Here is a 16,187-nt window from a genome sequence, read left to right as displayed (position 1 = left end):
CAAAATTATCTTCATGCTTTCCTAAACGAGCGTCCCAAAATTATCTTCCTGTTTCTAATTTTGGCTACTAAGGTCTCCACTTTTCATGTACTATATTAATTAAAATTGAATTGAAAAACCTACCCATGTACTATATTCCACCCATGTACTATATTATCTTTTACATGTACTTTATTGCACTTTTCCATACATACTTTATTCCACTTTTTCATGTACTATATTTCACTTTTCTTAAAATTCGTGTTTTTGGTCAAACAGGAAGATAAATTATTGGACGGAGGGAGTATATGAACAATAAAAGTCACGTGCAAAAAGGGTGTTAGAGAATTGTAGTTGTACTCGGTCATTGTTCACTTACTTGTAATGTCCTAACAAGACTGTACTTCTTCACTTGAATGCCTTAAAAAGTTTATGGCAGGTTTGTGGCCTAGTAGTTCTTCACTTTACTCTAATTTCTTAAATATGTGGCAGATTTACACTGTAAACTAGTTACACCTGCAAATGATTAAAGTATTAACTAAAATTGATCAGGGGCCGCGCGAACGCAGGCCCCCGCTATCACAAATTATGACGTACACTCTTCCTCTTGGGAAGATGTTAGACAGGCACCCCTCCAAAGTGCAATGGAGGTCACCTATCTAGGCCATGAGTCTTCATGATCGCCCATTGACCCCGTCCAGGTAAGTAATTTGCTTAGGCATACATATCTCCTTTTTATACTCATCTTTCCTATACGCCCCGATTATTTAATTGATGTGGGACAAGGTCCAACTTTGCAGCTAACTTCCACGACTTTGCAGCTAACTTAGTGATTCAAACACATACGTTTTTGTATGTATTTACTCTTTGAACTTAGTACTACAGATGGAGTACTAGAACAAGAAAGACTCATAATTGATCAAGCTAAAAAAACAAGAAACTGTGTACAGAACATAAATTATATAAAAACTTATAAAGCCTTAGTTTGAATTCAGAAATTCTGAGCTTTCTGAAACTAGGGAAGATAGAGAAGATTGGGTTTACTGTTTACATGACTGAAATGTATCGTCTTGTATCTAAACATTAACCAATCACTGGAATTATTCTAGTATGTGTTCATCTGCCATCTGATCTATAAAGTAGAATGCAGACATATGATTCCTGTAATCCTGTGTAATCCTATCTAGCTTGTTGATGGGAAATTTTAAGTAGGCTAGCCTGAGTTCCTGACCTTAGATCTAGTACTGCATTTTTCTAAGATTGAATATGACTATAACTAGAAAACAGCATTGAAGGGCTTTCTTGATAACTGCTGATTATGATAACTAGATAGGTTACTTCTTGAACTTGAGTGTGCTTTAAGTTGGTAGCAGGAACTATTACATGAAAAAAAATTATGGTTTACACTTAGAAGTGCCAACCGAAAAGAGGTGCAATCCCCAACAAGGGCGAAAGATCTTCTACAACTAGCAGCAACGCCTTGACATGGAAGAGAAGCGCTGCAGAGGTGAAGCACAAGGTGATAGTAATATAGTATGGTATGGGGGGGCTATTTGCCTACCAAGGTCAACTTATCCTATCATTGAGTATAGGTTGACATGTTATGTGAAGATTTTCCTAGAAGAAATATGAGCTTGAAGTGGATACTTCATCACAATGGTAAATTCTTGCATCTCAGATAGATCTACCTCATTTCCCTTCACATGGTTCCATTCAAAATTCCATACCAAATCAGCCACAAAGTACTCCAAATGAAGCAGGCCTTAAGATAAGGCATCTTTGAAAGTGCACCTTCGGAAACTTCTGCTACTTCTCCAACGACTCCTTTAATTTTCTCGAAAAGCTTGGGACCGTTACCAGGTTTGCAATTATCCACTGTAAGATATCAGTTTTCTAAGGGCTGCTTGTGATTATGCAAATGATCTTCTTAACCATATTATGGTTGTAATAATTGGTATGTCTTGGGGTCCTGGAGGCCAATATTTCAATTTCGGTTTCGACCTTAAGGAAAGGTAAGGTATTAATTAGGTTGAAATGCATGTCGTTATAGTTATCACTAACCATAACTCCATGTTTGTTCTCTCATAATTGTCTACCTATCTTTTACTTATATGGTACTCCGTAGCTAACGTTTTTCTCATGGCCTCATCTCATGAGTGAGTGTTGAGAAAGACAAACAAACTAGTCTATGTTTGTGCGCTGATAAAAAAAGTCACAGCTGAAATGTAAACCTTCCTACATCCTGGCAAGTTACAATAATGGAGAGATTATTTTCAATTGACTTCTACAATGTACTTTGTTGTGCAACAGCTATTTGCTTTTCCACAATGAATAAAATGTTGGATTTCGTGGTTAACATAAGAAGGTTTTGGTAGAAGTATATTATTTTGGATTCTTAGAAATTCATGTCAATACGTTTTGATAAAAAAAAAATTAGCTCAGATTAAAGGCTAATGTACCGATCTTGAAATGTTTGGTAATTAAGAATACAATAGAACGATCCTTTTCTGGGGCCATAGGTACATCATAGTAAGGGATACTACAACAGTTCAATTCTTACACTTTTTATTGCTGGAAGCCCCTTTTAAAGGAACCCCCTCCAAAAATAAACGTATGCCACTGAATGCAGCGAACACACGGTATTCTTTAGTAAAAGGCGAAAGAATAGTTCGCTTTGTGCTCGCTGCGTGGCTGCGTGAATTTTATAAGAAATGGCTGAGGTTATTTATATTGCTGTTGTAGTATGGATCTTACTTTTTGTCTGATGTGGGACTTTTCTGGAGTACCTTTCTTCTACAGTTATACGGAGTAGTATGCCCATTTCAGCAACAAACGAAAACAATACGGAGTAGTCCACTTGTGTGTTTTGTCATATGGAAAGTTTAGTTACCTATTTATGGAAACTAATCAACATTGATTAAAACTGATATTTGGTGACTCAGACATGCTTAGTTTTTTTTTTTGTTGAAGAATGAGGAGTCAGGCTTCATAACTCATTAACTCAAACCTGCTTAGTAGTCTGTACTCATCCATTTCAAAATATTTGTCACACTTCTCTGTTACATAAGATCATCTCAATTGGGGGGCTCAAGTAAGAGCTCATAAGGAGAGAAAGTTTTGCTAAATATGAGCCTTCGTTGGATGAGTTATAAAAAATGATGACTTTCAAAAGGTATGTTTTTTGGACAATGAAAATCAAGTTTTTAGAGTCTCACAAATGGACATTTGAGTTTCGAAACAAGTCCAAAAGAAATATATAGATATCTAGATTCACCATTGGAGAAAAATACCCGCTTATGAAAAGTTTTTTTTAGCATCAATCAGAGGTTCACCTTAGCACTCCGCATTACATTTGAAAAGTTTTAACATCCAAAATGCTTTTTTGGTAAATTGTGAAAGTTTTTTTTTTTTGGTGCACCTTTCTTAATTAATTGATGTGTCTTTTCTGTATCTATAAGTTCAACACATTTGTGCATTATGAACATTGAATCTCTAAATTGCAAATCAATGAACATATTATATTGGACTTTTGCAGGTAATCTGGTGGTGCTTGTGACTGTAAGAGAGAACCGGAGAACGACGTAGATTAGAATCGGAAAACGGTTTAGATTCAGACTTGGAGAATGACTTAAATTCAGAGTCAGAGACCGACTTAGATTTAGAGTTGGAGACCCATTCAGAGTCAGTTTTGGAGTTAGAGGAGTGCAATTTTGATTATGTGAAGCAAGAGACAAAAGAGGGTACTAATGCGACCCTTAAACAATATACAACTCAAACATTTGTAGTAAATTTCAGAAGGTTTACAAAAAGTTCAAGAAAAAATGTATAATATCGTTTTTTTTTTGTAGCATCGTAGAAAATATTTACACTAAAATAAAATTGCTAAATACATTGCCAAGCTGAAACTACTTTGACAGAGTTCCTGCAAATGATCTATTCACAATTCAAGTAAGAAGAACTACTTTGAGGTCGTGGTTCCATGTTGTTTCTGGTTTTAACGGCATAGCAACAAACAACGCAACCATCTGTAACAAAGAAAATCATTCCATCACAAAAAAGCAATGCAAGACGGACAGAAAGAGAAAGCACGGAGAGAGAGGGGGTACCATTGAGAAGGCTGCACAAACCAAGCTGAAACCTTTGCAGTCAAATGGTGCATTCTTTGATAGGAACCAGTCTGGAGGCACAAAATGTGAACCAGAGTAGGGATTATTAAAAGGTGGATAATCTGTTGTATTAACTTGACTTAATACGCAGTAGAAACGCAAACTTACGAGTTAATGGTGTCATAATGAGTGGTGATATGAAACCTGCTATTGAGTCCACTGCAGCAAGGAATCCTTGCGCTCTTCCCTGCAGACTCAGAGATATCTTTCAGGCATTTGGTAAAAAAAAGAAGGTTGCTGGTGAATTGTTAAAATCTGAAGTTACTGACCTGGTCATTTGAACTTGATGCTCTTGAAATAATAGCACATATCTGAAGATCAACCGAGCAGCGTACATACGACATAATTCATAAACATTGTAAGTGAAACACAAGAAAAACTTTTTCTACAAACACTGAGAAGCAGTAGCTTACTGAAGGTTTGACAAATCCATATGCTAGTCCAAGCGACACACTGATGTATGGGAGCTGCAAAACAACAATAACAACAACAACAACAACAATACAAGGTTTTACAAGTTTGATGCAAATAATCAAGTCATATAACTGCAGAAACTTTGTAAGCAAACTTAGTTAATTGCTTCAGTAATACACACCCAAGTTTCCCATGCCATGCTGTAGAAAAATGCCTGTAAAACAAATTCACAAATTGAGATCATGAAATCTTTTAAGAGATGTTATAGTAATGAAAGAATGAAAACAAATATATGGATGACAATTAGAGGTTTTGAAAGTTACATAAGTCACAGATGCCAGCAATCCCATGGATAGTATCGCCTTCTCCCCCGTCAGTGTATTAATTACTGGCACTATCAACATCTGAAGCCAAAACCAAAAGAACACATATTATAAGCAAGGTTATTTAGATGTTAATCAGAGGAAGATTGGAATTAATACGTTGAACTAGGGGCAAAAAATAATAGTAGTTTAGTGCTTCACTCATTTTCTACACATTCTAATGATTCTATACATCGAGTATCAGCGACAAAAGAAAGTGAAATAAACCAGATATAGCACCCGTAGAATACTATGACAAAGGTTACTGTTGCATCTTCTTTCAAGGAGATCGAGAAATATGTCAATAGAAGACGGATTGGAAAGAAGAACTAACAAAGAAGGTAATAGCTATCTTTTTTAGTTTGAAAGTTGTTGCCGAGTTTTATTGATTTTCAGGGCATAAAGATGCAACCAGTGTGCTTTGTGGAAAGAAGATACACAGTTTCTAGTTCTAACAAATATCTTGGGCACACAAGTTTCACTTCTTTTCTCCATTCCATAGATTGTTTTATGTATCACGGTCTGATCTTCTCTCATTAGGAATGTACAAGTGTACAACTATTCCAAAAACAACTGGACGATTCTGGCCATAGCAATTTACACAAATCTCTTCACTGAACAAGAATGAATCCAATAAACTGAAGTATAAAAATAAAGATAAGGCAACTGAAGTTATAAAACAAGAAAAAGCTTCAGTACCTGTGAGAAAACTGATCCGACTTGTACAATCATCAGAATTTCTGAAGTTTTACTTTCGTTCAAATTTAATGCATCCTTCATGTAGAACTGCAAAGGAGGTTATCTAAAAGTCAAATATATTTCCAGTAGTACTCTCAAACAACAGGATTGAACATGAAAAGCTAGTTGGATTGAGAAATTAAAGCCAATGTTCAGTGCTCCAACGAAGCAAAATAAGTCCATGTACAATTCAAACCAAAAGTTCGCGAAGTTTTGTCTTCTAATTGGAAGTCCATTATAGACTAGCATTTCTTAGTCATAGTCTGATTGCATTAAAGAGAAATATTCTCGCGCAATCAAGTAGCAAGACAACAAGCCTGCAGCATTTACCAAGACAGCTAGTAGTAAGGATATCTTCAACAGATTTTTACTCTAATGAGTTCTTTTTGAGACTCAAATCATGAAGTCTCTAGTAAAATAGAAAGACATCTCACTTTCGTGCAATTTCCTAATATATATTCAAGAATCAAGATTAACAGGGGGCACTTGAAGTAGAATGGAAGGGACGGAGTATTATTTTTGTGTGAGTGTTATTCAGCTGTAATGAGCTGTATAAAACAGTCGAAGTCATAATTAACAAACATCACTTGTTCAATTTAGAAACGGTAAAACCCATAAATTTACTAACATGAGAACTATCTTTGCTACTGAAGAAACATACCAATAAGACACTGCTGATGCCAGACATGCCAAACTCATACAAGAAAGAAACCAGATAAATGCCCCTGAGTGTAGGTCTGGAACAAAAAGAATATTATCAAGATTAGCATCCAAGATTTATCAAATCGTCGTGAAAAATAAAGGGTAATTATATGTTGAATAATGTCCTTCACTTACAATGCCAAGATAAAACAAGTTAACAACTAGAGAAATGCAGAACTTCGTCTTCTAAAAAAAACCATACCTGGTAAACACTATAGTAGCAGCATATCTAATAGAATTGTAACGCTCTCTGATGGACTTAAAAAAGATGGACCAGAGTGACTGCTTTGTCATAGGAGCCCGTCTAGCAGTCTCTGCCACAAATAGTTGAATAAAGAGTGGGCACATGATCAAGAGAGGAATTGATAGCTGGCAATGGAATACTATCAGTTAGAGAAACAATAACAACCAACATAACTGTCAACTATGAAGAAGATTTTAAGGTAAGAACATGCCGTAAATATGTACTTTCCCGGAACAAACTTTGCGAGCAAATTCCCCAAGACATAGGAAGCAGACATTACACCTGTAATCCAACTGAATGCTGCAACTCTCTTGTCATCCTCAACTACATCTGCCTATCAGAGAGTGAACTTTATTATTAGTAATCGACATCATCTATAGTTTTTAAATGACAATTTGAGTAATACCTTACCGCATAGGCAATAGCAATGCAGAAAACACTCCTGAGACTTAGAATGTAGGAAAGACAACGAAGAGCGAAGTATACATAAATGAATGTCCTGGATTTGTTAATTGCAAGAAGAACTGCATCGAAGAAAGGAGAACAGATAATGAGCAGCACAATCAAAATTGTAAAAGGCAATTTTTGAAGGACAAGGAAACAAGCCATATTGTCAAACATACGAGATACTGATTTGCTGTCTAAGGATGATGGTAAAGAGTACAAGTAAAGAATAAAGAGAGAGGAAGAGAGAGATGCAGATAAAATTACATACCAACAGGGAAAATGGAAGTAGACATAGTCAAAAGGAGAAGCGGTTTCCTTCCATACTCATCCGAAAGTTCACACAAGAGTGGAAGTACAGGAATCATTAGAAGCCCGGCAACCTGCAAAGTGAAATGTTATGTCAAAAAATAGGAATTCCATTCCCAAAACTGCTTATAGAAACAACTGAAACATAGCAAAACCATTCACTTGATATACACCACATATAATCTTACAAGACGACAGAAGAGGCAGGGGAGTAACTAATTGATAACAATTCCTATACCATAACTCGTGAAGAATGAGGATCATCCTAAGAAAGCTTCCATGCTAGGGATAAATATTCAGAGAAACAGCATATGTAACTTATGTTAGACATGATTTGTGAGCTCACAGGCCTGTTTTCAAACTCAAACTCTTACCTTCTAGCCCTCTACCAATTTGGTTAAACAAATCTTTAACTGATGCTACATGTTATATACTAATATATCGCAACTTAAGATGTATGATAATCCCCTCTCTTTATCAATCAGACATCTAAAAGAAAGGTATTAACCACCATGGATTACTCAAGGTATATGGGTCAGATCAACAATCCTAACCCCCAAATCCCTCAAAACAAACAATGTAATATAGTCAACAGAAAGAGATTATTTGATGAAAGTTGAAAACGATGAGAGAGGATTACAGTTTGTTGAAGACTATTCAAATAAAGTGCATACGAGCAGGAAGACTCTTCAGGACACAAAGCACGACTGATCACTTCCATCAGAAATGGACTCGACATTTCATGAGCAATGCCATGCACAAGCAATGGCAGCAACAAATTTGATATAAGCCTTATGTTCCGGAACATTATCAAATCCCTCATACTTTCCAAACTCTCGATCAGTTTACTTCCCATTTTTCTCCTTGCTTGCATAGAACTCAGATTGTACAATATCTATCAATCATTCCTTATGCAATGTGGAGAAGAGGATGCAAGTTGGACACAAACATAGAGATATAGAAGCACCATTTAGAGTTCTTAGTCTGATGGATTCAAACATATAGATAAAATAGTACTACCAACAGAGATGTTTATTCCTTGAAGTAATCAAATGGGTTGACACAGGAAGTGTTCTCCAAATTATATATATAGAAGTATATATTAAAAACTGAAAATTCCTAAATTGTTTTAACCTGTCTTTTAGACAAATAGCCAAGGATGGGAAATAGTAACACAAAAATTTGGAATTGACTTCCATTTATCTCTTATAATGTCACTTTTTTCTTTATGCTTTCTGTCTAAAACAGCCCCACCTAGGCCACTTTTCACTTTTCCATTCTTTTCTTTGGTTTTTCCCATTAGAACTTCCGATATACCTAGACCTCCCGATGCCCTGTGGCTAACAAGATCAACAAAGAACGGTATTGTTGTCAACATCTTGATGTTTAATTCTCACACACATTTGAATGGTAAAACAATTACCAAGTCTAGTATTTCTTTTCTACATTTTGTCACGTAATCATTGTAAAACTAATATCTTAACTAATATCTTTATCATTTGCTCATTTTTATTCCTTAGCCCCCATAAAAAAATGCAGGGAGTAGACTTGGTTAACTTTTATTTACTCCATGAACATATGCAATTACATAAAGTACTTCTACAATCACGAAAACTATAACACCAACTACAAAGTATAAAAAAAAGAATGATCGGCTTGCAAACAATTTCGAGCTGGTAACTCTTGTAGACTACGAGTGTATTGTAAAGAGCAGGCTTAGTGACCAAAATCACCCCATTGTCAAATTGACTTCTATGTACAACCATGACATACAAGATTTTTTCATTTAGATGGATTAATAACTAAGCTAGTTGGTATTTAGTTATTTACACCATTTCCTATTTCCCTACATAATGACATTACACAAAATGCAACAAAAAAGAAGCATAATTTAGTCAGCAGTTTACTTCCCAGAAGCAGATGAGTCCCCAATAATTAGACCGAACATGTCCTAATGAGGCGAATTAACTGACTAATTCTCTTCTTCAAATACATAAAAAATCAATAAAACAGAAGAATTCGCATAAATGCTAAGGAATATGCTAGCATGCATCAAAATTAACCAACCCAGAACACAAACAAACAAATGGAAGAATTTGAGCCTCAAAGACGTGCCTTCAACTACGTATGGAAGCGGCCAAAAAAGGAGAGAAAAAAATGTTCCCTACTCCGTATAAATTTTGATGGAAAATACTGAGTCATTCGTAATACGGAGTACCCAAGTTATACGGAGTAAACACAAACTTTTGTGAAAAACTACCAATATATATATATAAAAAAAATGTAATGAACACACAGCAATACAGCATACTACCTTTGTCGGAATTCTTTCAGTTGACTTATGATTCCGGCGTTGACCCAGCCACGTGCCTTGCAAATGATTTTAATAAGTCCCTTTTCCATGGCCAGAAACCCAGAATAAATTCATGCAGTAAGCACCCCAATTTGTTCTGTCCTCTCCATCTCAAAGAACAATTGCTGAATTGCATTGGTTAAACAGGACGACTATACTATGCACTGCAAATTGAACCCCAAAATCACTGTAAGTGAAAACAACTTCATAGCATTCTCCATCACCTCCAACCTTAGATATTAGCATACGCAACAAATCAGTGAAGTCCCAGATACAACATCTCTCACATGCATTTCATCAAGCACTTTGTGTGCACTTTCTATTTCACTCAAGTCATAAGTATTCCGATTCTGCAAACAACTAGCTTAAACATAACAAAAAGTGAGGAAGATCCAGACATTGTTCAATGAAATATAGTGTTCAATGAAATGTATAAGAAAAAATTGTGTTTTTGGTGAACGATATGCGAAGGTTTTTATTAGGCTACGTTTTGTACTAACCTCGTAACCGCTTGTTGGCTGATCATGTCGTGTCCCCAGGTATAATCTTGTCCATAGGTATCGACGTGTCACCTGGATAGGTCGTGGCTAAAGGAAGCGACAAACGATAGAAGAGCGACGACATGGTTATGACTTATGACGAAGCTAGGTCAAGACGATGAGCTATAAGCCCAAGCTGCAGCGCCGCCATAAATGATTGATAGAGTCAAAGCACCTATGGAATACGTGGAGGAGTTGGTTGCTAACTGCCTCCTATTTTATAGGGATCTTCTCAACTAACTTAGCCGTTGCTCAAGCACTGTAAAAGGAACAAGCCGATGCAGCTCAAAGATACAAGTTCACAAGCATTCAAGCCCTTTTTCCAGTTTGTACTTGGGAATTTTAGTAGATTGGTGGACACCATCTCCCAGTGTTGTCACCTTTATCGCCTTCCTTTATTCTTTTGCTTACTCCCTCCGTCCCGGAATACTCGACCCGGTTTGACCGGCACAGAGTTTAAGGGACTTAAATTGACTTATTTAATTAAATAGGTAGTAGTTGATAGTGGGGTATTATTTTAATGTAGTTAGTGGGAGGTGGGTTAAGAGGGATTTTTAATTATTTTTTGTATGGAGTAGGGGGTAGGTGGGTTAATAGGGGTGAAGTGAGAAATAATATAATATTTTTAGAATATTTCCATTTTTAGAAACAGGTCAAGTATTAAGGGACAACCCGATAAGGAAAACAGGTCAAGTATTCCGGGACGGAGGGAGTAGTTAAGTGTGAAACATTTTGGCGCAGTTTATGGGACATTAACTAAGTTTTCCTCAGAAATCCCTCAAAAACAAAAATGTCATCCGGAAATACGACACTAGAAGAGATGCGGGCCACCTATGTCAATGCCCAAGAAGAGTTGGCCCGCCAAAAAGCAGAAAACGACCGACTCGCGTCAGAGAATGTCTCCTTGAAGGCCTCTATCAAAAACCTTAAGAAAGAACAGAAATTTGTGAAGAGTTCAAAGTATGCGTCCCGCTACAAGTCGCCTTCTCCCAAACCTCATGATAAAGGAGACAGCGACCCATTAGCCCATCGCATGAATTTCCTGGAGAAGCAATGCTCATTGATGTTGAAGTTGATATCCAAGTTGCCAGGGGCACCAACACCGATCGAGACCGAGCCTCGCAAGGGATATGCTGCATCACCTTTCTGCGACGAGATCTTCAGGGTAACGATCCCGCACCAGTTGAGAATACCTACCTGGCCCACCCTCTATGATGGAACAGCAGACCCCTATCATCATGTCAATGTCTACAAGCTGCGGATGTGGCAGATCGGCATCCCATTGGACCTAGTGGAACCTGTTATGTGCAGGTGGTTTGGATCAACCCTCACTGGACCAGCGCTGGATTGGCTCATCAACATCACACCTGGTTCCATCTACGGATTTGCTGACTTGATCAATGACTTTTACCAACAATTCGCTAGCAGCCGTCAAAATATCAATATTTAAAGATATTAATTATTCAAATTATGTATTGAAAGGGTTAAAAACAATGTTACAAGTAAAAAGAAATCGAGGAAGTATATTAGTATATATGTTAATCACTCTTGTTTAATGGAGAGAGTCGAAGAATTTTTACTCGAGGTTTCACTTTATAAACCGGTATTGTAGTTATAGTACCACTCTTTCAGACTTGTACTCAACTTTATAATTCTCCTATCATATTTTTGTTTTTACATCGGTTGTCCATCACATTATGATAATGGAAGGTTTTTCAATGGCTACAATAAAACGGTAGCCATTGTAATATACTAAATCTTAACCCTTTATTATCGTTGGTTGATCTGGGCCATTGATTTAAATTTTTTAAAAAAAGTTAATTAAAATTAAAAATTAATTAATCTTTGCATGTTCTTTCTTAAGTTCCTCCGTTTACTGTACTTGTTGTACTTGTAACTCCATTGTTGTCAGAAAAAAGATCCTCCACTGTTGTTATCCTCAAAGTTGTTTATGTTTTTTTATTTCCTTCTCCTGTTTTGTAACCGTTGCACATCTCAACTATTGAAATATAACTGGAAAAAACAGCAATGAAGAACATGATTCTATTTCCATTACTTCGTATATTCTTCTCCATCTAACACATAAAGCCATAAACTTAGCTTTTTAAATTGTTATCATCATCTCAAATCATTTAATTTGATTGAAATTTGAACAAATTTCCTTTTTCCTTGAAAATCAAAATAAAAAATTGAGATTAACTAATATTTGTAATTTGAGGAATTAGGGTCTTCAAATTAAGGATTGATTTGAAACCTAACATTAAAAATTACATGAAAATGTGAAAAAGAAAGAATCGAGAAGGTCTTGCAGATTTATTTATTCTGTTATTGTTCTTTGAGAGGGAGAGCAACTGCATATTATTAGATGAGAACGTGGTAGTCCGTATTTTAATTCAAGTTTTTAAAAGAAAATTTGGTAATATTAATCCAACTTTTGACCGATTTTCTTTTATTAAGCCCACCTACGACATATTTTTTAATAATCCCACATTTATTACCCAACAACTTTTATTGGGCCCAACATGTCATAAAACTGTTGTAAGCGGCATTATTTCTCTACATGGCAGTACTCTCTCTCGATATATTCAGTCATCATCATCAATTCATCACCATCTCGTTGACTTTTTTACCGATTACCGGCCACTTAAGCCCAATAAAAGTCGTCGGGTAGTAAAGGTGAGATTATTAAAAAATATGTCGTAGGTGGGATTAATAAAAGAAAATCGGCCAAAGGTTGGATTAATATTACCAAATTTTCCTTTAAATTATAAAACTTATTTAATTTAATTACAAATTAGTTTATGATGAATTAAAAGTCAGCAAAAATTAATGGACAAGATTAGTCCTCTGTTATTTAAGGGCTAGGATTTAATAAATTGTGGTGGCTAGTTGGCTACTATTTTATTGTGGCTATTGTAAAATTATCGGTTGTCCATCATATTATGATAATACTCTTTCCGTATTTATTTAAGAATACACTTGGCCGGACACGGGTATTAAGAAAAAGAATTGCATGAAATAAAATAATAAAACAAGTGGGATTGAGTAGATATTTTAATAAGAAAAACAAGTGGGGACCATGTCATTTTAGGGAGTGAGGGGTGGGGATGGGTTATAGATATATTAATTAGATGGTGAGGTTGATAAGTTACTAAAAATGACAAGTGTATCTCTTAAATAAATACGGCCGGAAAAGACAATTGTATCTCTTAAATGAATACAAATGGAGTATGTATTATCCCCATGTCTCAAAGATAATTTCAAGATGGTACGCTTGAGAAGATAAACCAGCCGTTTGAAACTAAATTTTTTAAGGTGAATTAATTATATAACGCACCCTTAGTACTACGTAGGTAGGTCCTGTTCTTATTTGCTTAACTGCAATTTCAGGACTTATTTGACAATTTAGTTCAGTTAAATTAAGTTAAGTTTCTGTCAAAAAATAAAATAAAATTTAAGTTAAGATTAATTCAATTCAACTTATTATTATTATTATTATTATTATTATTATTATTATTATTATTATTATTATTATTATTATTATTATTATTATTATTATTATTAGAAAATTTGGTGAAACACTACCTTTAAGTTTGGTGGTTTTGTGAATTGCTACCTTTTAAAAAGAAAATTATATTTTACTACCTTATAAGTTTGGGTTGTTTGAATAACACTACCATTTGACGTTTTTCGTTAATGTTTTCCGTCTTTGAACTCCACTGCAACGACTATTTAATATGGAAAATGAACAAAAAGACAACTGAAGAGAGATATTTAAAAGAATATAAGAAATACACGAAGGAAAACATCAACGGAAAACGTCAAATGGTAGTGTTAGTCAAACAAACCAAGCTTATAAGGTAGTAAAATATAAATTTCTTTTTAAAAGGTAGCAATTCACAAAACCATCAAACTTAAAGGTAGTGTTTCACAAAATTTCCTTATTATTATGGGAAAACACCAAAACGTTACAAGCTTAACAAGCTACAAAGATCAAGTGAACTACAAGAAGTTGGAGGGGAGCCGAGTGTAATCCCCCGTAAATTTATAAATTTTATTAATATATTTTAACGTATATTATTTATATTTAAATAGAATTTATGAATTTTAAGTAATAAATATATAATTAACGCCTATTTATTTTATTTTAAGTACGTTCTAAATATTTAACGATTTTGAACTTTATTATGTTTATATATTTAATGTATATTTAATTTATTTAAAGATATTCTAAATATTTTAGCAATTGTGCAATCAAGAATAATTTTAGAATTTTACGTTGAAAAGAATTTGAATTACGTGGAAACCAAGTGAGGTTTAACCAGTCTGGAGGTCAAAATTCAAAGCCTGGAGGGGCACAAAACAATCAAGAGAACTATAATAAGCCTGCAAATGATAACAACAACCCGAATAAGGCTCCAGGAAAGTTGTACATGATGAATCAGAATGAGGATGAACGATCTGCCGATATGGATTCTGGTACTTTTCTATTAACTCCGCGCAAGTCAAGCATTATTTAATTCGTGGTGACTTGTTCTTTTGTTTCGTCATCTGTTGTGAAAAGTCTAAAGTGAGTAGTTTTAGTGAAATAGGAATTTTGAGGTAGAATTCATCGAAAGAGAATTTTAGTTAGCTATTCCCTGAGGTGAGTTACGAGGGCGTAACTCGTTTTCTTTAAGGGGGTAGATTGCGATAGAAATTCGCGCTTTTACCTATTTTATGTCATTTTTATGCATTTTTATGCTCATTTTAGCAAATTTTACAAGTTTATGCAAAGCAAATAGATTCTCCGCATAAGAAAAGGTGTTCATGAGTAACACAAATAGCTTTGAGTTGGCAAAAGAGTGCATATAGGTGGCACAAGTACTTCTCTAGTAAGAATAAGTTAAAAGCTTTTGGGGAAAATGTGGGAAATTTTGTGTCAAGTTTCGGGACGAAACTTCTTTTAAGAGGGGTAGATTGTAATCCCCCGTAAATTTATAAATTTTATTAATATATTTTAACGTATATTATTTATATTTAAATAGAATTTATGAATTTTAAGTAATAAATATATAATTAACGCCTATTTATTTTATTTTAAGTACGTTCTAAATATTTAACGATTTTGAACTTTATTATGTTTATATATTTAATGTATATTTAATTTATTTAAAGATATTCTAAATATTTTAGCAATTGTGCAATCAAGAATAATTTTAGAATTTTACGTTGAAAAGAATTTGAATTACGAAAACACGTTCGATTGAATTTGGAAAAACAATCATAACCATTTCTTTTTTTTGAATTCAAACAACTCAATCCTAATGCTAGCCCAATCTGGTGAAGCCCATCATAATAAGCCCAAAACTCCTTCCTTCCTCCCTTCTTCTATTTCACGTAAAACTCAAGCAAAACCCTTCCCCTTGCAAACTCACGTGAAAACCCAAAACTGATCTCTCCCCTTCTCCCTCACGCTGCCTCCAATCTGCTGCTCAGCCACCACTGACCGCCCTCCACAACCGCGGCTGACCACCTGCGTGCTGCGCAGCCACCAACCACACAACCCTCACTGTCGCAACTCCCTCCTTCCTCTTCACGTTCTTTCCTCTCTTTCACGTGAACCTACAACCCTTCTTCTTGCCCCTTCGCACAACCAACCTCCTCCACCGCACGACCACCGCCGACCGCATCTGACTACCGCGCCGACGTGCCCTGCCGTCGCGCCGCCCAACTCACCGGCTGAGGACCCCTCTCCCTTGCGCACAAGAACTCGCTCCTCTTTTGAGGGTTCTCCATTCACGCCACCACTACCAGTACACGCTGCCGCTACCACCAGCCAACCGTGCCCCGTCCGCCGCCGACTGTGCTGTCGTCGTCCCTACCGCCGGCCAGCCACCCTTCTCTCTCCTTTTTGGTTATTTCTTAAACCCTAAGTAACTAATTATTTTAATTATG

General features: G+C 35.6%; 1 protein-coding gene and 2 non-coding genes across 6 annotated transcripts; all 3 read right to left on the bottom strand.

Annotated features, from left to right (window-relative positions):
- Window positions 1-527: 527 nt before the first annotated feature.
- Window positions 528-688, bottom strand: LOC130466430 (U1 spliceosomal RNA). Its single transcript, XR_008926662.1, has one exon. It is a non-coding gene; the product is annotated as a U1 spliceosomal RNA (small nuclear RNA).
- A 1,866-nt stretch (window positions 689-2,554) lies between these two features.
- Window positions 2,555-2,672, bottom strand: LOC130466399 (U5 spliceosomal RNA). Its single transcript, XR_008926633.1, has one exon. It is a non-coding gene; the product is annotated as a U5 spliceosomal RNA (small nuclear RNA).
- Window positions 2,673-3,708: 1,036 nt separating this feature from the next.
- On the bottom strand, window positions 3,709-10,634 carry LOC110782926 (uncharacterized). Of its 4 annotated transcripts, none has more exons than XM_021987199.2 (15): window positions 10,212-10,634; window positions 9,673-10,071; window positions 7,321-7,432; window positions 7,017-7,129; window positions 6,817-6,939; window positions 6,564-6,730; window positions 6,321-6,396; window positions 5,621-5,707; window positions 4,883-4,963; window positions 4,741-4,773; window positions 4,559-4,612; window positions 4,415-4,456; window positions 4,254-4,332; window positions 4,086-4,156; window positions 3,709-4,004 (listed from the first exon to the last, which is right to left on the bottom strand). In XM_021987199.2, the coding sequence occupies exons 3-15, from the start codon at window positions 7,415-7,417 to the stop codon at window positions 3,924-3,926; spliced, it is 1,104 nt and encodes a 367-aa protein (XP_021842891.1). In that variant the 5' UTR covers window positions 7,418-7,432; window positions 9,673-10,071; window positions 10,212-10,634; the 3' UTR covers window positions 3,709-3,923. The 4 variants fall into 4 exon arrangements, with proteins under 4 accessions (XP_021842891.1, XP_056682922.1, XP_021842892.1 ...); XM_056826944.1 differs by having other exon boundaries at window positions 9,673-9,942; XM_021987200.2 differs by having other exon boundaries at window positions 9,673-9,875.
- Window positions 10,635-16,187: the final 5,553 nt, after the last annotated feature.

The sequence above is a fragment of the Spinacia oleracea genome, chromosome 1 (assembly GCF_020520425.1).
Source record: "Spinacia oleracea cultivar Varoflay chromosome 1, BTI_SOV_V1, whole genome shotgun sequence".
NCBI lineage: Eukaryota > Viridiplantae > Streptophyta > Magnoliopsida > Caryophyllales > Amaranthaceae > Spinacia > Spinacia oleracea.
The sequence above is the reverse complement of the archived record's forward strand: the minus strand, read 5'-3'. Positions and strand labels throughout refer to the sequence as shown.